Here is a 23,678-nt window from a genome sequence, read left to right as displayed (position 1 = left end):
GAATGCGATTGTGCGGTAGTTTGAGCATTCTTTGGCATTGCTTTTCTTTGAGATTGGAATGAAAACTGACCTTTTCCAGCCCTGCGGCCACTGCTGAGTTTTCCAGAATTGCGTTAGGATGGTGGAATTTAGAAAAGACAGAACAAGTACTGGCAAGAATAAGAAGAAAATGAGTTCTTTCTACACTGACTGTCAGAATGTAACATGGTATAATCACTCTTAAGTCAACATATCAACAAAAAGTTAAAAGCACAGCTAATTCAATTCTGAGGTATATCTCCAAAAGATGAAAATATGTCTTCAAACAAAGAAATGGATATTAATGTTCACAGCAGTGTGATTCATTATAACCTAGGAGGAAAGATAGCCGATGGCCATCAACAGATAATGGAATAAACAAAATGAGCATCAATAAACTTTAAGTCATAGTCCTAAAAAGGAATGAAATACTAATGACACGTGCAACCACAGAGGTAAACCTTGAAAACATCTTTTTTTTAAAGTCATTCCAGACTAGACGAACATATAGAATACAAAGTAAATGAACAATTTCTTTGGACAAGGATCATGGGGTTTGGGAGAGAGAATAAATGGTCTCATTTTTGTATGCTAAAAATATTTTAAACATTTTAAAATTCATTGTGGTAAAGGATACACAAACTTTGTGTATATATTAAAAATCATTAAATTGTACCCTTCACACAGGTGTTTTACAGTAGATGAATCCTACTTCTTTAATACTATTACCAAAAATAGAATAATAGTGAATCTAAATAAACTTATATAAATGTTTTCAGATTAAATAAACCTTCATATTTAACTGTTTCTTTCTACTGCAAGTACTTCCTAAAAGCCAGCAACACTTTTACTTACACTTAGGACATGAGTTTTCAAAATCTTTGGGTAATCTAAAATTTCCTTTCCAGGCAAGAAAACACTACTTAATCCCCATTGTAATTATATCCAGAACTGATATTATAGGTTATAACCTATTACAAGATATATTTGCTTTGTGACACAGAATAATGACACATATTGCTGAAGAGCAATCTATCAGCTATCAGTGTCACTTTGGAAAGTACACATGCATTCAAAGATTAATCTGCTAACTAGTTTGACTTTACTGTTTAAGATAACATAATGGATATTTCATTCTTACACACAATTCTCACTTAGATTTTCTAAAATGGATGGTTTTAATTCCGCTCAGAGATCTAATCATAGAGAAACTATACAAGCAAATTATTCTTCGCTTTCACAGCCTGATTCAGCAATTTTTAGAATCACCACCATCAACCCTTCAATTATTTCCAGTTACAAACTTAAAAAGGTTTCTTTTTTTAAGCTTGATACTTTAAGTTTTGTTTATTAAAGTATCAGGTAGAATGTCTTTTTAATTAGTCAAAAATGTACTAAGAACACTACCTTCACACAAAAAAGCTGGCACAAAATAATACTTTTATCTCTTACCACATTTCCTACTTAAAATTAGTGTAGTTAATAATTTGCCCCAAAATAAGAAAATACAGTTGGCATTCAAATGTGTACAAACCTTCCAGTAGTCAGATTGCAAACTGTAGTATCTCTGATATGCAGATAATGCTGAAAAAGGAAAAAGAGGTATTAGTCAAATTACATCCTATTCAAAAATGTGTTAATATTTTAATATAAACTCCCCATCAGTCCTGCCTCTCAGCAAAACAGGGATTATTAAACACAGTACATCTTTCAAGTTTATGCCCTACCAAATTAATCATCTATGGAAATAAATTATAATAGAAAAAATAACTTACAGGAGATCAGGTATATAAACAATCATCAAACCAGATCCTTGCACTTAAATGTAAAAATCTACGTTTTGAAGCTCCACCTCTTTAAAAAAATAAACCCACAGCTCTAACAAACTCTTGTTTCTGGTACTTCCCTTCCAAGAATCAACATTGTCTTGAGCTACTAGCTTCAATTGCATTCCAAGATGGCTATTCCCATGCTCTTTAAATCATCTAAAGGCATTAAACGGCTGGAATGACATAAAAAAGGCTCTTACGTCTGCCTAAAAAAGGCCTTATAGCAGGTAAAAAGGTCAATATGAAGTCACATAAGCATATTAGAGTTAGTGGGGACAATTTTTTAAAACTAAAAATAGGAAACTCCATATCACTCCAGGGAAATAAAAATGTCTTTGATTTATTTAAGTTCCAAAGGGAGAACGTCTAGAATAAAATACACTTAGGAATGAAAACTGCATTAAAGTCAAAGTAAAATGAGAATACTGAAGTAACAAAAAGAAAAACAGATTTTATATGGGTACTGTACCACTGAGAATTTTCATATTTTGGATAAACATTTTTATGAACTTCAGTTATCTTCCTTCCAGTCTCAGAAACATTATTGAGTATCCTTTCATGAAAATAACTACATAGACTTACGGGGAAAAAACCTAATGAAGGAAACTTGCTTTTTCAAATACTATCATAAAGTTACAATAATTGGAATTTCAAAATAACCAAATATATGTTTAAAAGACACTACTATTTATGACAATCATCTCATACACTACACTTCCATTTTAAGTCTAAGAACAAAATTACTTAAAATATTTGTTTTTACAACAAGAATTTAAGAGTAAAGCGAACACAGGGTCCAAGAGCAGTCATTCACTGACAAAAATTACCCTAGAAACAAGGGTCAGGTTACAAAACTTCACTGTAGTATGCTTGAAATTTAAAATATTCCTGGGCTCCCAGAGTAGCCCCACAACATTGTGCCACACAACACTGTGAGACTCTCTTATAGGGGCCCAATCAGATTCCCATAATGTTTGTCTGAGAAAAATCTCCACAAGCTTCTGAGAAAATAATGGAAAAAGGATCAGTTTTTTAAAACTTTTTATTTTGTACTAGGGGCCACCTGATGTGAAGAGCTGACTCATTAGAAAAGACCTTGATGCTGGGAAGGACTGGGGGCAGGATGAGAAGGGGACGACAGAGGATGAGATGGCTGGATGGCATCATTGACTCGAAGGACATCGGTTTGGGTGGACTCCGGGAGTTGGTGATGGACAGGGAGGTCTGGCGTGCTGCTGTTCATGGGTTCACAAAGAGTCAGACACGACTGAGTGACTGAACTGAACTGAACTGATAGCAGATTTACAAAAATGATGTGTTCCTTTCAGGTGAACAGTGAAGGGACTCACCATCATACATAGGTATCCATTCTCCCCCAATCTCTCCTTCCATTCAGGATGCCATATGACATTGAGCCGAGTTCCCTGTGCTCACCAGCAGGTCCTTGTTGGTTCTCTATGCTAAATACGGCAGTGTGTCCATGTCCATCCCAAACTCCCTAACTATCCCTTCCCCCATCCTTCCCCCCTGGGAACCATAAGGTTATTAGAGTATTGAGCAGAGTTCACTGTGCAGAGTTAATTCCCTGCACTATATCATAGGTCCTTGCTGATTATGAAAAAGGAACAATTTTTAAATATCCAAGAGCATTCTGTTCTTAATAACTGGGAAATTTAAAGTAGATATTCAACTCCAGCCCACTCCAATCATCCTATCTATTCTAGAGGAAAGAAAACAACCAAGAAATTTTTATGTAGTTCACTTTGCAAAAGCATAGAGTAACTAAAAAGACTGAGACTGAAGACACTTCCCTCTATGCCAACATTCCGTACACCATTAGTTAAGGCCTACTTACAGAGCTTCTTTATACCTGGTATACCAAGTTCAGATATCAAGAAAATATTACAAGGCACACACAACCCACACCAAAGCGGAAGAGAAGGAAGGAGAGGGAGGAGGAGCAGGAAGAGGCACAGCAAAGGTCAGAACCAGATGTGGCAATGATGCTGAAATGATCAGATCAGGGAATTTAAAGCAATTATAACTAATATGCGAGGAAATCTAAAGAATATATCAAGTGGACAATGTAGTAGAATGCTGAAACAATCTAAGTAGAGAACAGGAAGGACAACACTTTCAAGCAGAAATGTTAAATATCAGAAACACTGTGAAAAAGATTATGAGATTAGTAGGTGGTTGTATACTGCTGAGGAAACAATATCTGACATAGAGGACTTATCAAAAAACAAAAAACAGGGAACAATGGGGAGAAAAAAGAAAGAAATACACAGGGCTGTGGGACAATTAGAAAAGGTGTAACTGTGTTACTAACAAAAGATAAAGAAATATGATATTATCAAATGATAAAAAGAGCACAGGAATTATTTGGAAAATGAATGAGAATCTCCCCCAAATTAATATAAGGCAATAGGCCATAGATCCAGGAAGCATAAAGAATATCAAGCATGTAAAATGTCCACAGCAAAAAACAACATTGACATATATTATTTTCAAACTGCAGAAAATGAAAGCTTTAAGATAAAAAAACCATGGATAAGAAGGCTGTTATATCTTTTGATCTGATCTTTTACTGTAATAACAGTATCTGTATTGACTGATCTCTTGAGAGGGGAAAGAGTAGCAACAGGAATGATGACAACAGAAAGAATTTGGAAAACATAATTCAAACCTATCTTCAGTCACCAGAGACAATTATTGATGCATATAAAGAAAAGGGAAAAGTCAAGAAAACAAGATGCTTCAAAAACTGTTGATGAGGTTTTTGATGATATTGGAAAATTTATGACAGAGAAATCTAACTCTAATACTGAAAGGATCCTTGAAATCATAGTGCTCTGATAACTGATATCCAACCCCTTTTTAAGACAATTTTAATCTTTCATGATTAAATATCAACTGACGGCTGACAAGTATTGAGTGAGGTCCAGGTTGGCCTTGCTTTCCTCGTGAGTCAGATGGTAAAGAAACCACCTGCCCAAAACAGACACAGATGTAAAGAAGAGACTTCTGGACTCAGTGAGAGAAGGTGAGGGTGGGATGATTTAAGAGAATAGCATTGAAACATGTATATTACCATATGTGAAATAATTCACCAGTGCAAGTCTGATGCGTGAAGCAGGGCACTCAAAGCTGGTGCTCTGGGACAACCCAGAAGGATGGGATGGGGAGGGAGGTGGGAGAGGGGGTTCAGGATGCCATGTGCACCCATGGCAGATTCATGTTGATGTATGCCAAAATTCACCACAATACTATAAAGTCATTAGCCTCCAATTAAAATTAATTAATTAAAAAAAAAAAAGAACCCACCTGCCAATGAAGGAGATGCAGGTTTAGTCCCAAAGTTGGGAAGATCCCCTAATGGAGGACATGGCATCTCTTCCCAATATTCGTGCCTGGAGAATTCCATGGACAGAGGAATCTGGTAGGCTACAGTTCATGGGGTTGCAAAGAGTTGGACACAACTGAGTGACTGAAGTGAACTGAACGTGTACAGATTTCCATGGGAAACTGTCTCTCATAAAATGGAAGACAAAACAAAAGTGGAAATCCAAAACCAAAAAATGGAAACTGGCATGGAGAGAAAATGGAGTGACAAACAAAGGATTTGAAAACAGATAATATCCAAAATAAGAAGGAAATCATCGTTTCAAAGGGAAAAAAATTAAGAACACAATGTCTGATCATTAATTTTGCAAGGGAAGAATTTTGAAAAGAGAAGAAAATTTTAGTATCAAAAAAACAACATGGAGGGAGAAACACACTGCAACAGCAGATCTGAACTGACAAAAGTAAAAAAGGCATAAGAAATGATATCATCAAAATGACGAAGAAAAGAAAGAAAAATAAGTAGAGCATAAAAGAAATGTGGCATACTATTAAGTACACAAGTGTGCATGCCCAACTACAGGAGGGTTCCCATCTCATCATCCTAAGTGGCTGTTTGTATCAAGACTTGTTGGAGACCCAGGTCTGGTGTCTGCTGAGGGAGCAGGTGGACATAGCAGATGGGGCACTCAGAGGGACTCCCAGCTTCGGGGAGGCAGCTCTGGGAGCCAAGATCTATGCTCTCTCCCTAGGAGAAACCCCTCTTAAAATGTTCTCCAGGTCTGCCCATGAGGGCTGGTCAGGCCAGTACCCCACAGAACTGGGATCATGCACCGGCACACGTATGGCCTTGGAGATGTAGGCAGAGCTGGCATGCCTGGATGTCTGTCTGGTTCTGTAGTCAAGAGTGTCCTGAGCAGGAGCCTGCTTTTGTAGATAGCTTTGTGGGTTCAGAGGCTTTGCAGGTGGTGCAAGTGATAAAGAATCTGCCTGCCAGTGCAGGAGAGGTAAGAGACGTGAGCTCAATCCCTGTGTTGGAAAGATCCTCTGGAGAAGGAAATGTCAATCCACTCTGGTTTTCTTGCCTGGAGAATGCCATGGACAGAAGAGCCGGGTGGGATACATTCCATGACATCTCAAAAAGTCACACATGACTAAAGTGACTTAGCAGTAGCAGAATAAATATACATACAATATAAGAAGAAAACAACAGACAAAGGCATAGAAGCCTGAGGAATGCTGCAGTGTGTTTAGTGTATTCTCTTTACTTCTTATAGCCCAGATTTAGAGCAAAAGAAGGCAGCAACATGGGAAATCCAATAGGCAGGGAAGAACACACACACAAACACACACACCCACTCCTGCAGTAGCTCAGTCATGTTCAACCCTTTGTGGACTTAAACAGTCAATGGACTGTTAGCCCTCAAGGCTCCTCTGTCCATGGGATTTCCCAGGAAAGAAAGCTGCAGTAGATTGCCATTTCCTTCTCCAGGGGATCTTCCCAATGCAGGGACTGAATCCGGGTCTCTGGCATTGCAGGTGGATTCTTTACCACTTGATAAGCACTCCCAAAGGACATTCTCCCCTAAATAAAGGACTCAGATAAAAAGGAAAGAAGCAAGACAGAAAGCATTTACATAAAAACTGCTGAACTGCAGTGAAACTCCAAAGAAAAAGTGTTACCTTAAATAACCCTTACAGAAACAGTGAAGGGAAAGTACAAATCTCCTCAAATGGGATGGATGAATCCCAAATTGCAATCAAGACTGCAGGGAGAAATATCAGTAACCTCACCTATGCCGACAATACTAGTCTAATGGCAGAAAGCAAAGAAAAGCAAAACAGCCTCTTAATGAGGGTGAAAGAATAACTCTGAAAAAGTTGGCTTGAAATTCAACATTAAAAAAACTAAGATCATGGTCCCATCACTTCATGACAAGTACAAGAGGGAAAAGGGTAAGCAAGATAGATTTTATTTTGTTGGGCTCCAAAACCACTGCAGATACTGACAGCAGCCTAGAAACTAAAAGACGCTTGCTCCTTGGAATAACAGCTATGACAAATCTAGACAGCATATTAAACAGCAGAGACATCACACCCTACCAACAGAGGTCCGTCTAGTCGAAGCTATGGTTTTTCCAGTAGTCATGTACAGATGTTCACGACTGGACCACAGAGAAGACTGAGCACTGAAAAATTGATGCCTTTGAACTGTGGTGCTGGAGAAGATTCTGTAGAGTCCATTGCAGAGCAAAGAGATCAAACTAGTCCATCCTAAAGGAAATCAACCCCGAATATTCACTGGAAGGACTTATGCTCAAACTGAAGCACCAATATACTTTGGCCACCTGATGTGAAGAACTGACCTGTTGGGAAAAATTCTGACGCTGGGAAAGACTGAGGGTAGGAGAAGCGGGCAGCAGACAATGAGATGGTTGGATAGCATCACCTATCTAACCATTAATGGTCATGAATTTGAACAAACTCCAGGATATATTGAAGGACAGGGAAGACTGGTGTGCTACAGTCCACGGGGTCACAAAGAGTCGGTGGACACTACTTAGCAACAGCACAACAACAAAATGTAAAGTCTAAAACTGATATACACAATTACCAAAGTAAAGAACTCAGCTGATGTCTTCAAAGGTACAATACAAGTATAATTAAGAATCACTCAACTAAGGCACAGAACATGAGAAATTATCAAATCAAAACAACAGAGGGAAAAAAAAGACATAAAAATGTAAAAAAAATCCTTAAGGACTTACAGTAAGTAATAAGAATATAAAATTTGTGTTCTACACCTGAAAGGAATGGAGATACAGCTGAAACAAACAAAAAAATGTTTTAAACTTCTATAAATTTGTCAACAGACATATCTACAAATTAAAGGAAGTGAGTAAACCAAACGAGATACACAAAACAATAAAAATAAAACATTACTCTCAAGTCTCATCATGAAACACACACAGGACATGAAAGCAGCCTAAATGTCCATCAGCAGACGAATGGATAAGGAAGCTGTGGTACATATACACAATAGAATATTACTCAGCCATTAAAAAGAATACATTCAAATCAGTTCTAATGAGGTGGATGAAACTGGAGCCTATTATACACAGTGAAGTAAGCCAGAAAAAAAAACACCAATACAGTATACTAACACATATATATGGTCTTTAGTCAATCGGTAAAGATAATCCTGTATGCGAGACATCAAAAGAGACACAGATAAACAGAACAGTATTATGGACTCTACGGGAGAGGGCGAGGGCGGGATGATATGGGAAAATGGCATGGAAGCATGTAAATTGTCATATGTGAAACAAATCGCCACTCCAGATTCGATGCATGATACAGGGTGCTTGGGGCTGGTGCACTGGGATGACCTGGAGGGATGGGATGGGGAGGGAGGTGGAAGGGGGGTTCTAGAAGGGGAAAACATGTACACCCATGGTGGATTCATGTCAATATATGGCAAAACAAATATAATATTGTAAAGTTAAAAAATAGAAAATAAACTAATTAAAAAACACACACACACACACACACACACAAAATGATGATCTTTAAACATGCTAGAGAAAAAGTACATCTACTAAATTGGAAAAACAATTCAAGGGGCTTCCCTGGTGGTCCAGTGGTTAAGATTCCTCGTTTCCACAGCAAAGGTAGCAGGTTCCATCCCTGGTCGGGGAACTAAGATCCTGCGTGGGGCACAGCACAGCCAAAAAAAAAAAAAAAATTCAAATAAGAAACGATTTTCCATGAAAAAAGAAAACAAATGATTTCCCATTTGAAATTATAGACAGAACAGGCATAAAACACTTTACATGTTGAAAGAAAAGAACTGCTAACCTAGAATGCTAAAGAGGATAACCAACTAACTTAGGATACTGTAAGGATGACCAACAAGGACGTGCTGTACAGCAAGACAGAATTCTGCTCAATGTCATGAGGCAGTGTGGATAAGAGGGGTGTTTGGGGGAGAATGGATACATGTATATGTATGACTGAGTCCCTTCGCTGCCCACCTGAAACTATCACAACACTGTTAACTGGCTATACTCCAATACAAAATACAAAGAGCAAAAGAAAAAATGTACAAAGGACTTAAAAAGATATTTCTGTAAATATGAAGAAAAGGACTGTATCTGTGAGAAGATGTTTACATTCAGCCATCAAAGAAATCCAAAATTAAAACCATGAGACACCACTTCACATCTAGCATGATGGCTATAGGAACAGGGTAAAGAGAGAGTGTTGGTGAAAGCACGCAAAATCTTTAACCTTCACCTACTGTTGGTGAGACAGTACAACGTTGGAACCACTGTAAAAAACAATTTGGTGGCATCGCAAAGAAATAAAAATACAATCATTAGATGGTCCAGCAATTCTACTCCAAGGTATACATCAAACAGGATTAAAATCAGGGATTCAAAGAGACGTTTGTATACCAATGTCCACAATATACTCACAGTAGCAAAAAGTAGAAACAAGCCAATCACCCACCTGAATAGCTAAACCAAAACTGCTACCTGCGTACAATGTAATATTATTAACTCAGAAGGAATAAAGTACCAGTTCATGGGGCAACATAAACGGTTCTTGAAAACACACAGTTGAGTGAAAGAAGGCAATCATGAAAAGTCACTTACAGATGTGTTGTTCAAGTTGACCAAGTCGTGTCCAACTCTTAGCAACCCCACGGGCTACAGCACATTAAGCTCCTTTGTCCTCCACCATCCCACAGAGCTTGCTGAAACTGTTGTCCATTGAGTCAGTGATGCTATCTAACCATCTCATCCTCTGTGGCCTGCTTCTCCTTTGGCCTTTAATCTTTCCAAGCAAGGTCTTTTCCAATCTGTCGGCTCTGCATATCAGGTGACCGAAGTACTGGAACTTCAGCTTCAGCATCAATGCTTCCAGTGAATTATCAGAGTTGATTTCCTGATTTAGAATTGACTGGTATGATCTCCCTGCAATCCATGGGACTCTGATGACTCTTCTCCAGTACAACTTGAAAGAATCAATTCTTCCATGCTCAGTCTTCTTTACAGTCCAACTATCACATGACCCTGGAAAAACCATAGCTTTGACTATATGAATCTTTTTGAGGAAGGTGATGCTTCTGCTTTAATTTGCTGTCTAGGTATGTCATAATTTTTCTTCCAAGACATAAGAATAATTTCACAGCTGTAAACAACACCCACAGTGATTTTGGAATCCAAGAAAGTAAAATCTGTCACTACTTCCACTTTTTCCCCTTCTATTTGCTATGAAGTGATGGGACTAGATGCCATAATCTTCGTTTTTTGAATGTTGAGCTTTTAGCCAGCTTTTTCACTCTCCCCTGAAGAAGGAAATGGCAACCCACTCCAGTATTCCTGCCTGGAGAATCCCAGGGACAGCGGAGCCTGGTGGGCTGCCGTCTGTGGGGTCGCACAGAGTCGGACACGACTGAAGCGACTTAGCAGCAGTAGCAGTTCACTCTCCCCTTTAACCTTTATCAAGAGGCTCTTTAGTTCCCTTTCAATTCACGCCATTAGAGTGGCACTGGCCGCATAGCTGAGTTTGTTGATACTTCTCCTGGCAATCTTGATCCCACTTGCGATTCATCAAGCCAAATATTTCACATGTACTCTGCATCAGTTCAGTTCAGTTTAGCCATTCAGTCATGTCCGACTCTTTGCGAACCCATGGACTGCAGCATGCCAGGCTTCCCTGTCCATCACCAACTCTTGGGAGTCTGCTCAAACCCATGTCTGTTGAGTCAGTGATGCCATCCAGCCATCTCATCCTCTGTCGTCCCTTTCTCCTCCTGCCCAAATCCTGCCCAGCATCAGGGTCTTTCTAATGAGATACCTCTTCATATCAGGTAGTCAAAGTATTGGAGCTTCAGCTTCAGCATCAGTCCTTCCAATAAATATTCAGGACTGATTTCCTTTAGGATTAATTGGTTAAGCTCCTTGCAGTCCAAGGGACTCTCAAGAGTCTTCTCCAACACCACAGTTCAAAAGCATCAAATCTTATACTCTGCATAGCAGTTGAGAGTGACAATATATAGACTCGATATATTTCTTTTCCAATATTCCAACCAGTCTTTTGTTCCACATCCAGTTCTGTTGCTTCTTGTCCTCCATACAAATTTCTCAGGAAACAGGTAAGGTAATTTGGCATTCCAACTAAGAATTTCCCATAGTTTGTTGTGATCCACACAGTTAAAGGATTTAGCGTAGTCAGTGAAGCAGAAGTAGATGTTTCTCTGGAACTCCCTTGATTTCTCTTTGATGCAAGGACTGCTGCAATTTGATCTTTGGTTTCTCTACCTTTTCTAAACACAGCTTGTATATTTGGATGTTTTGGTTCACACACTGCTGGGCCTAGCTTGAAGGCTTTTGAGCATTACCTGGCTAGCATGTGAAATGAGGAAAACTGTACAGTAATTTGTTGGAGAAGGGCATGGCAACCCACTCTACTATTCCTTCCTGGAGAATCCCATGGACAGAGGAGTCTGGCAGGCTACAGCCAACAGGGCTGCAAAGAGTTCGACATGACTGAAGCAACAGCACGCACATATGTACTGTAGTTTGAACAGTCTTTGGACTGCCCTTCTTTGGGACCAGAATGAAAACTGATCTTTTAGTGAAATAGAGGCTTAATCTGGGGGCTTCCCAGGTGGCGACATTGGTAAAGAACCTTCCTGCCAATGCAGGAAACATAAGAGATGTGGGTTTGACGCCTGGGTTAGGAATTTCCCCTGGAAGAAGCAATGGCAAACAACTCCAGTATTTTTACCTGGAAAATCCCATAGAGAAGCCTGGAAGCTACAGTCCATAGGGTTGCAAGGAGTCAGACACAACTGAAGCAACTTAGCCCGCACGTGGGTTTAATTTATGAAACACAAAATATGCCACCTCAAAATATGTCTATTTGGCATAAGGATTATTTTTACATGATTATTTCTTAGAAACAGCACACAAGCTGGAAAAAGAGCTGTGAAAATACTAGAAGCTGAAAGTTACACTTTCAGTGAACACAAAATCTACTTCCATCTATTAACTGATCTGAGATTGGAAATGCATGCTCCAACTGCCATTCTGACACTGTATGGATAGTGTGAGGGGAGAGGGGAAAACGGAGCAAATTTTTAGGGAAGAACTTGTAAAGGCTCCTAGAGAAAAAAAGATGGTAAACAGATGTTCACAAGAAATCAAAATTTTAAAACGTACAGAAATCATATCCTGTATATCAAATTCCATTTGTGCCAGTTTTATGCAATCTCACAACAAAGATTCAAGGAAGATGATGGGCCACATGGTCTGAAGAGATGAATCCTTGAGGATTCCTAACTTGATTCTCACAGCTCAGTTCAACAAGTATGAGACCCTGAAGCTGGAGCTTCCTTCTTGTTTAGTGACAAAGTTGTGTTCAACTCTGTGAACTTGTGGACTCTGGCCTGCCAGATTTCTCACTCCATTGGAACTTCCAGGGAAGAATACTGGAGTGGGCTGTCACTTCTCCTCCAGGGACTCTTCCTGACCCAGGATTCAAACTTGCATTTCTTATGTCTCCTACTCTGGTAGGTGGATTTCTTACACTTCCATCACTCATGACTTACTCTATATCTGAGTTATTCAGTTGGCTTAGTTCCTTTGATGTACATATGAAAAACACATGGTTAAAAACTTTTGTTTATTCTTCTGCTCTTATTCTGTCTTCTACTGAGAGGTCAGAAGCAGGAACTCACACAGATAGAAGGGAAAATATTTTTCCTCCCTACATTTGACAAAAAGCATAGCACACAATTAAAATTTGTGGGTAAAGCATTGACTAAACAAATTAATTTTATGCTACAAGACCTTCTAGAAGTAACACCAAAAAAGATGCCCTTTTTATCACAGGGGACTGGAATACATAAGTAGGAAACAAGATATACCTGGAGTAACAGGCAAGTTTGGTCTTGGAGTAAAAAATGAAGCAGAGCAGAGGCTTAACAGAGTTTTCCAAGAGAATGCACTGATCATAGCAAACACCCTCTTCCAACAACACAAGAGAAGATTCTACACATGGATATCAACAGATGGTCAATACCAAAATCAGATCGATTATATTCTTTGCAGCCAAAGATGGAGAATTTCTACACAGTCAGCAAAAATAAGACTGGAAGGTGACTAGGGATAAGATCATGAACTACTTATTGACTAATTCAGACTTAAATTGAAGAAATTAGGGATAACCACTAAGCCATTCAGGTATGACCTAAATCAGATCCCTTACGATTATACAGTGGAAGTGACAAATAGATTCAAGGGATTAGATGTGACAGACTGCCTGAGGAACTATGGACCAAGGTTTGTGACATTGTACTGGAGGCAGTGATCAAGACTATCCCCAAGAAAAGGAAATGCAAAAAGACAAAACGGTTGTCTGAGGAGGTTTACAAATAGCTGAGAAAAGAAGAGAATCTAAAGGCAAAGGAGAAAAAGAAAGCTATCCCATCTAAATGCAGAGTTCCAAACAACAGCAAGGAGATATAAGAAAGCCTAATTCAGTGATCAAGGCAAAGAAATAGAGGAAAACAGTAGAATGGGAAAGACTAGAGACCTTTTCAAGTAAATCACAGAAACTAATGGAACATTCCATGCAAACAATATGGACATAACAGAAGCAGAAGATACTAAGTAGAGATGGCAAGAATACAGAAGAGCTATACCAAAAAGATCTTCATACCCAGATAAACACGATGGTGTGACCACTCACCTAGACCCAGACATCCTGGAATGTGAAGTCAAGTGGGCCTTAGGAAGCATCACTACGAACAAAGCTAGTGGAGGTGATGGAATTCCAGTTGAGCTATTTCAAATCCTCAAAGATGATGCTGTGAAAGTGCTGCACTCAATATGCCAGCAAATTTGGAAAACTTAGCAGCGGCCCCAGGACTGGAAAAGGTCAGTTTTCATTGCAATCCCAAAGGCAATGCCAAAGAATGCTCAAACTACCACACAATTGCACTCATCTCACATGACAGCAAAGAAATGCTCAAAATTCTCCAAGCCAGATTTCAACAGTTCTCAACAGAACTCCAAGCCAGTTCTTCAGCTGAGAACTTGCAGATTTTCAAGCTGGATTTAGAAAAGGCAGAGGAACCAGGGATCAAACTGCCAGCCTCCGCTGGATCATTGAAAAAGCAAGAGAGTTCCAGGAAAATATCTATTTCTACTTTATTGACTATGCCAAGGCCTTTGACTGTGTGGATCACATCAAACTATGAAAAATTCTTCAAGATGTGGGAATACCAGACGACCTGGCCTGCCTCCTGAGAAATCTGTATACAGCTCAGAAGCAACAGTTAGAACCAGACAATGGACTGGTTGGAAACTAGGAAAGGAGTAGGTCAAGAATGTATATTGTTACCCTGCTTATTTAACTATTATGCAGAGTACATAATGCAAAATTCACAGCTGGATGAAGCACAAGCTGGAATCAAGATTGCTGGGAGAAATGTCAATAACCTTAAAGACATAGATGACACCCCCACTTATGGCAGAAAACGAAGAAGGACTAGAGGGCCTCTAATGAATGACAAAGCCTTTGACTGTGTGGATCACAATGAAGTGTGGAAAATTCTGAAAGAGATGGGAATACCAGACCATCTGACTTGTCTCTTGAAAAACCTGTATGCAGGTCAGGAAGCAACAGTTAGAACTGGACGTGGAACAACAGACTGGTTCCACATAGGAGAAGGAGTCTGTCAAGGCTGTATATTGTCACCCTGCTTATTTAACTTCTATACAGAGTGCATCATGAGAAACACTGGGCTGGAAGAAACACAAGCTGGAATCAAGATTGCCGGGAGAAATATCAATAACCTCAGATATGCGGATGACACCACCCTTATGGCAGAAAGTGAACAAGAACTAAAGAGCCTCTTGATGAAAGTGAAAGAGGAGAGTGAAAAACTTGGCTTAAAGCTCAATGTTCAGAAAACTAAGATCATGGCATCTGGTCCCATCAGTTCATGGCAAGTAGATGGGGAAACAGTGGAAACAGTGTCAGACTTTATTTTTTCAGCTCCAAAATCACTGCTGATGGTGACTGCAGCCATGAAATTAAAACACGCTTACTCCTTGGAAGGAAGGTTATGACCAACCTAGATAGAATATTTAAAAGCAGAGACATTACTTTGCCAACAAAAGTCCATCAACTCAAGGCTATGGTTTTTCCAGTGATCATGTGTGGCTGTGAGAGTTGGACGGTGAAGAAAGCTGAGTGCCGCAGAATTGATGCTGTTGAACTGTGGTGTTGGAGAAGACTCTTGAGAGTCCCTTGGACTGCAAGGAGATCCAACCGGTCCATCCTAAAGATCAATCCTGGGTGTTCAGTGGAAGGACTGATGTTGAAGCTGAAACTCCAATACTATGGCCACCTCATGCGAAGAGTTGACTCACTGGAAAACACCCTAATGCTGGGTAGGATTGGAGGCAGGAGGAGAAGGGGATGACAGAGGATGAGATGGTTGGATGGCATCACTGAGTCGATGGACATGGGTTTGGGTGGACTGCGGGAGTTGGTGATGGACAGGGAGGCCTGGCATGCTGCAATTCATGGGGTCACAAAGAGTCGGACACGACTGAGTGACTGAACTGAACTGAACTGAATGAATGTGAAAGAGGAGAGTGAAAAAGCTGGCTACAACTCAACGTTCAAAAAACTATGATCATGGCATCCAGTCCCATCACTTCATGGCAAATAGATGGGAAACAATGGGAACAGTGACAGGTTTTATTTTCTTAGATTCCAAAATCACTGCAGGTGGTGACTGCAGCAATGGAATTAAAAGACACTTGCTTCTTGGAAGAAAAGCTATGACCAACCTAGACAGTATATTAAAAAGCAGGCACATTACTTTGCTGAAAAAGGCCCATGTAGTCAAAGCTATGCTTTTCCCAGTAGTCATGTATGGATGTGAGAGTTGAATATAAAGAAAGCTGAGTGCCAAAGAATTGACAATTTGAACTGTGGTGTTGGAGAGGACTCTTGAGAGTCCCTTAGATTGCAAGGAGATCCAACCACTCCATCATAAAGGAAATCAGTCCTGAATAATTATTGGGAGGACAGATGCTAAAGGTGAAACGCCAATACTTTGGCCACCTGATGGGAAGAACTGACTCACTGGAAAAGACCGCGAGGCTGGGAAATATTGAGGGGAGGAGGAGAAGGGGACATTAGAGGATGAGATGGTGGGATGGCATCACCGACTTGATGGACATGAGTTTGAGCAAGCTCTGGAAGATGGTGATGGACAGGGAAGCCTGGCGTGCTGCAGTCCATGGGGTCGCACGGAGTCGGACATGACTGAGCAACTGAACTGAACTGAAAGCACAAATGTATATTACTAACAGCTTAACTTCTGCTAGTTGTTATTTCCACTAAACACATTTGCTGACAATCATAAAATGTCTATCTATCAAAATGTTTATGACTATCAAAAGGTTAACATATTCTTGCGTAAGAAAGTTCTTATTTGGTACACGCATTTGCTGTTGTTGCTTTTAGGAAGGGCAAAGCATTTTTCAAGGTGCTTTTCAGTTAAGTTCAGTTGCTCAGTCGTCTCTGTTTCCGACCCCATGAACCGCAGTATGCCAGGCCTCCCTGTCCATCACAGCTCCCAGAGTTTACTCAAACTCATGTCCATTGAGTTGGTGATGCCATCTAACCATCTCATTCTCTGTTGTCTCCTTCTCCCCTTCAATCTTTCCAAACATCAGGGTCTTTTCAAATGAGTCAGCTCTTCCCACCAGGTGGCCAAAATAGTGGAGTTTCAGCTTCAACATCAGTCCTTCCAATGAACACCCAGGACTGATTTCCTTTAGGATGGACTGGTTGGATCTCCTTTCAGTCCAAGGGACTCTCAAGAGTCTTCTCCAACACCACAATTCAAAAGCATCAATTCTTCTGCACTCAGCTTTCTTTACAGTCCAACTCTCACATCCATAAATGATCACTGGAAAAACATAACCTTGACTAGATGGACCATTGTTGACAAAATAATGTCTCTGCTTTTTAATATGCTGTTTAGGTTGGTCACAACTTTGCTTCCAAGGAATAAGGGTCTTTTAATTTCATGACTGCAAACACCATCTGAGGTGACTTTGGAGCCCCCCAAAATAAAGTCAGCCATTGTTTCCACTGTTTCCCATCTATTTGCCATGAAGTGATGGGACCGGATGCCATGATCTTAGTTTTCTGAACATTGAGTTTTAAGCCAACTTTTTCACTTTTCTCTTTCACTTTCATCAAGAGGCTCTTTAGTTCTTGTTCACTTTCTGCCATAAGGGTGGTGTCATCTGCATATCTGAGGTTATTGATATCTCTCCTGGCAATCTTGATTCCAACTTGTGTTTCTTCCAGCGCAGTGTTTCTCATGATGTACTCTGCATAAAAGTTAAATAAGCAGGGTGACAATATACAATGACATACTCCTTTTCCTATTTGGAACCAGTCCGTTGTTCCATGTCCAGTTCTAACTGTTAGTTCCTGACCTGCATACAGGTTTCTCAAGAGGCATGTCAGGTGGTCTGGTATTCCCATCCTCTCAGAATTTTCCACAGTTTATTGTGATCCACACAGTCAAAGGCTTTGGCATAGTCAATAAAGCAGAAATAGATGTTTTTCTGGAACTCTCTTGCTTTTTCGATGATCCAGAAGATGTTGGCAATTTGATCTCTGCTTCCTCTGCTTCTTCTAAAACCAGCTTGAACATCTGGAAGTTCACAGTTCACGTATTGCTGAAGCCTGGCTTGGAGAATTTTGAGCATTACTTTACTAGTGTGTGAGATGATTGCAATTGTGTGGTAGTTTGAGCATTCTTTGGCATTACCTTTCTTTGGGATTGGAATGAAAACTGACCTTTTCCAGTCCTGTGGCCACTGCTGAGTTTTCAAAATTTTCTGGCATATTGAGTGTAGCACTTTCACAGCATCATTTTTTAGGATTTGAAATAGCTCAACTGGAATCCCATCACTTCCACTAGCTTTGTCAGTAGTGATGCTTCCTAAGTTGCACTTGACTTCACATTCCAGGATGTCTGGCTCTAGGTGAGTGATGACACCATCATGATTATCTGGGTCATGAAGATATTTTTTGTATAGTTCTAGAAACCCAAGTAAGATAGTAGGCACTGAGAGAGGGCATCAGAGGGCACAGAGTGAAACCATAACCACAGACCACTAGTCAATCTAATCACACGGATCACAGCTTGTCTAACTCAATGACACTAAGCCATGCTATGTGGGGCCACCCAAGATGGATGGGTCGTGGTGGAAAGGTCTGACAGAATGTGGTCCACGGGAGAAGTGCATGACAAACCACTTCAGTATTCTTGCCTTGAGAATCCCATGAACAGTATGAAAAGGCAAAAAGATAGGACACTGAACGATGAACTCCCCAGGTCAGTAGGTGCCCAATATGCTACTGGAGATCAGTGGAGTAATAACTCCAGAAAGAATGAAGGGATGGAGCCAAAGCAAAAACAACACCCAGTTGTGGATGTGACTGGTGATAGAAGCAAGGTCTGATGCTGTAAAGAGCAACACTGCATAGGAACCTGGAATGTTAGGTCCATGAATCAAGGCAAATTGGAAGTGGTCAAACAGGAGATGGCAAGAGTGAACGCCGACATTCTAGGAATCAGCGAACTAACATGGACTGGAATGGGTGAATTTAACTCAGATGACCATTATATCTACTACTGTGGGCAGGAATCCCTTAGAAGAAATGGAGTAGCCATCATGGTCAACAAAAGAATCTGAAATGCGCTACTCGGATGCAATCTCAAAAACGATAGAATGATCTCTGTTCGTTTCCAAGGCAAACCATTCAGTATCACGGTAATCCAAGTCTATGTCCCGACCAGTAATGCTGAAGAAGGTGCTTTTAACTTACTAAATGACTAATTGTCTTGAGCAACAGGGAAGTATGCACACAACTTAGAAGATGGCAGTCATCTTAAACATAAAAAGATTCCCTCAGGTTATTTATCTTCACCTATTTCTGAGAAGAAAAATATTACAAACCAGTGTTTTACTTAACATTATGAAACATTACAAACCATGTTTTACTTAAGGTGCTGTGAGCTAAAAATGCTACCTACCAAAGCAGCACACAAGGGATGTTGACATCATGAAGTCATCACATTACAGCTGCTTTGATGCTCAGCCCTGAGAGAACTTTGGATAAGGCAGGATTTAACTAGTCAACTACTGTGGCCACTCCTCTCCCCAGAGGGCATCCTGAGGGGACTAATGATGACAAGCACTGTAACTAGCCCCAGATAGCGGAAGGGCATATGAAAACTGCATATGATTTCAATGAGCCCAGATTTCGCATCTTTCCAAACAGAAAAATATTGAATTCTTTGAAATTTTTGGATTTCTTTAATTAACAGTAATCATTTTAGTCAAAAAACACATAAAAAGATGCTCATCATCACTAATGAGCATTTCACAGAAATGAAATCAAAACGACAGTAAGATATCACCTCACACCAGCCAGAGTGGCCTTCATCAAGTTTACAAACAATAAATGATGGAGAGGATATAGAGAAAAGGGAAGCCTTCTACACTGTTGGTGGGAATGTAAGATGTTGCAGCCACTATAGAAAACAGTATGGTGTTTCCCTAGAAAACTAGAGTCATCTTATGATCCAGCAATACCAATCCTAGGCATATATACTGAGAAGACAAAAACTACAGGCCAAAAAGACACACGTATCCCAATGTTCAATGCAGCACTATTTACAACAGCCAGGCCAGGATGCGGAATTACCCTAACTGTCCACTGACAGATCAACACATAAAGATGTGCATATACATATATATGTGGAATGGAATATTATCCAGCCATAAAAAAGAATGAAATGTCATTTGCAGCAATATGCGTGGACTGACAGACCATCATATTGAACAAAATAAATCAGAAAGAGAAGGTAATATCATACCATTAATCTTTTGATATTCTCAATACCTGGTCTTTGTTGTAAAAATTTCTATATAACCTGGCCCTGCCTTATCTCTGTGCAACAATCCCTTAGAGTTATCTGACATGCTGTGTCCTGGGCCTCAGTCCTCAGTTTTGTCCACCAAATAAAACACAACTCTACACTTTCAGGTTGTACTTTTTTTTCAGTACCAGTCAGAACTTAAGAGATTATTATCCTCCTGTATTGCAGGCAGGTTCTTACCAGCTGAGACACAAGGGAAGCCCAAGAAAACTGGAGTGGGTTTTATCCCTTACGCAGGGATAAGGGATCTATTATTACCATACAATGTCATAGATAATGTCAGATTTTCAAATATTTTCTAACTTAAGCAGAAAACTTTAAAAATCAAGAACAAAAATGAGAAATGCTCTTTTTGTTTGTAAAATAATAAATATATTTCGTGTAAGGTCTGTTTGTGACAGAGAGCTCCAAAAATACTTGGAAAGCCCTGAGTGAAGTGTTTTTATTTTCTTAAGTGCTCCCTTTGGTTCACTTAATGCTAATGAGAAGGACCTATAAGGAAACCCTAGGAAGTCTCAGGATGAGGCTCGGTAGGGAGGAGAAAGGATGTAGAAAAAGTGCTACAATAAATTCCTGAAAAGTGAGAGTTGATTATTTCAACACAATTCCTTAGGGACAGAAGTTCCTGAGCTTAGAAAACTACCAGAGCTCATCTCTGTACCTCTTCATTTTCCTTTTCATTTGCATCCTTTACAACATTCCTTATACTAAATTGATTAATATTTCCCCAAGCTTTGTGAGTCATTCTAAAAATTAATCAAACTCAAGAAGGGGGTTTGGGAAACTGTCTAATAGCTGGATGATCAGGAAGATACATGACAACCTAAACACAACTCATTTCTGAAGAGGGGCAGTCTTAGGGGACTAAATCTTTATCCTGTGGGATCTATGCTATCTCTAAGTAAACAGTGTCAAAATTTGAGTAAAATTTATAGGACAATACTGAGAACTGGAAAAATTTTTGATAGTGTTGGAAAACACTTCAGAGTAACTCTTTCATTAAGTTTCCCATTGTGTATAGATGAAAATATCAAACAGCATCTTTTTCTAATGTGATGAAGTTTTAAACACCACATTTTCACAAGGGCAAGGAAAGCAGCAATGCACATGTATGTTATGGGTTTTGCAGAGTGATCAAATTCATTGAATGTTTAAATGAAATTACATAAAATCTTGACATTTCCATCTACTCTACTTTTTTTCTCAATGCTTGTTTTGTTTATGAGCTTGCATGTGTGCAAGCTAAGTCACTTTAGTCTTGTCTGACTCCTTGAAACCCTATGGACTATAGCCTGCAAAGCTCCTCTGTCCACGGGACTGTCCAGGCAAAAAATACAGGAGTAGATTGCCATTTCCTTCACCAGGGGGGTCAAGGTTTGATTTCCTACCCAGGGATCAAACTTGCCTCTCTCTCTAACATCTAGGAGATGTGTACTGGCAAGCAGGTTGTTTAGCACTAGCACCACCTTGGAAGCCCCTTTATGAGCTCAGAAGAAACTAAGACAGTTTAAAGTATGTTGATAAAAAGTAAAAACAATTCCATTTTTCTATGTTGCAAATGAAGCAGAAATTTTAAAAATGAAAAAGATTACCTTTTGGATAATCTTCCAATAAGAGGTTGAAGTGACCTAACTGACAAAAGAATTCAGACTCCACTTTTCCTTCAGCTTTTAAGATTAGAGATTCATAGCAGCAAACAGCCTAGAAATAAAAAATAATAATAATAAGTATTAAGAAAAAGACAAAATCCTAACAGCATGCTTTCTGAGAAAATAGATATATACTATATGAGAGTACTCAAGAAATCAAACAGTCAGTGTTTTTTCCATCAAGACTCAGAATTCAAAATTTCCAGAAATTAGAAGAAAGTGTGCCTTTCCTGATGGTCCCAGTCGTTAAAAATCCACCTGCCAATTCTTGGAGACAGGATTGAATCTCTAGTAGGGAAACTAAGATTCCACATGCCATGGAGCAACTAACACCATGCCCTGCAACTACTGGTCTGTGTGCCACAGCTAGAGAGAAGCATGTGCTTCTCAACAAAAGCTCCTGCATGCCACAACTAAGACCCAATGCAGCCAAATAAATATATAATAGTGTAGAACAAGAAATTAGAAGAAATAGCTTTCTAATTACTTAGCAGAGCAGTCATATCACTTATGATTCAAGTTTTAATTATGCTTTCCCATAAAAAAAAAAGGAGAAAAAGACCTGCCAAATAAAATAATTTGGAAGTTCCTTTAATGACTCTGTTAGTTTCCAATCAAATTATAACTTCAATCCTTGTTCACATAACTGAACTACCAAATAAACACAAGCAGAAAGAACTTCCCTGAAATTTCAGGAGCCATTAACCACATTTGAAATGTGGCAAGTCCAACTTGAGATGTGCTATAACTGTAAACTATACAACAGATTACAAAGACTGCATACAAAAGACTGATACATTTACTAATAATTTTATGTTGACCATTAAGTTAAATATATTATTCAATTTCATATTTCTCTTTACTAGTTAATAGTTATTAAATTTAAAAATCATACAAGGAATTACAATTCTCTCAACCCACTCCAGTGTTCTTGCCTGGAGAATCCCAGGGACGGGGGAGCCTGGTGGGCTGCCGTCTATGGGGTCGCAGAGTCGGACACGACTGAAGCGACTTAGCAGCAGCAGCAGCAGCTTTACCACATTTCTATTGGATAAAGCTGCTCAACAGTAGCTACTATTCAGCTATTTTTGCAAAGAAATGTTACATTTTAGAGCACCATACACAACTTAGTGTAGTTTTTCAGGCAAATACATCACAGATTTTCTTACTAAAGCTCCTCACGTATTTCAAACATACTAACTCAAATATTACCCCATCCCCTACCACAGACATCCCTCATGCTTTTATTAGAGAAAAAGATAACACTTAAAGAATCTCTTAAAAAAAAAACTTTCAGAAGTCAGCAGATAGAAGAAATTAATATTTTATTAAAACATCAGAAAGAACAGTATTCTGGAGTATCTGCAGAAAGAACAATGTTCTGCAGAGTTGTCACGAATGGTGGGAAAATTTATTCATATATTAAGATACAGGGGATGGAGAGGGAGTTCCAAAATGATCCAGAGGTTAGGTTTCCACACTTTCACTGGCATTACTCAGGGCCAATCCCTGGCTGGGAATTAAGCAACTTGACCTATGACTATCAAACACACATATCACATCTGCTTTAATCATTAACATAAAGAACGTCAAGTTTAAAGATAGCAATAAACAACTCCCTTCCTATAGTGTTCATGGTAACACTCGCAAGACAAGATTCCCTTATTGTATTTTAGTTTACATAAAGTTTAGGCCAAACTGTATAAACCAGAATGACTACCCTATATCTTCTTTTTTTCCTTTTTCTTTTTGGCCATACCACTTGGCTTTCAG

At 39.4% G+C, this 23,678-nt stretch overlaps 1 protein-coding gene across 37 annotated transcripts in view; it reads right to left on the bottom strand.

The window, feature by feature from the left end:
• Positions 1 to 23,678, bottom strand: part of LOC145537620 (lysine-specific demethylase 6A-like) — a 191,327-nt gene that overhangs the window by 142,130 nt on the left and 25,519 nt on the right. For 33 of the 37 annotated variants that reach the window (XM_081568332.1, XM_081568337.1, XM_081568326.1 and 30 more), the window contains exons 3-4: positions 21,849 to 21,957; positions 1,553 to 1,602 (exon numbers count right to left, since the gene is read on the bottom strand). In XM_081568332.1, coding sequence (XP_081424458.1) covers positions 1,553 to 1,602; positions 21,849 to 21,957 — 159 coding nt within the window. Of the gene's footprint in view, positions 1 to 1,552; positions 1,603 to 5,174; positions 8,900 to 21,848; positions 21,958 to 23,678 lie in introns of those variants that run through there. The other 4 variants (XM_081568362.1, XM_081568361.1, XM_081568363.1 and 1 more) reach the window with 2 other exon arrangements.

This window comes from Giraffa tippelskirchi, chromosome Y (assembly GCF_054371585.1).
Source record: "Giraffa tippelskirchi isolate mGirTip1 chromosome Y, T2T-mGirTip1v1.2.pri, whole genome shotgun sequence".
Taxonomy (NCBI): domain Eukaryota; kingdom Metazoa; phylum Chordata; class Mammalia; order Artiodactyla; family Giraffidae; genus Giraffa; species Giraffa tippelskirchi.
Note: the sequence above shows the minus strand (reverse complement) of the source record. Positions and strands in the feature narration are given on the sequence as shown.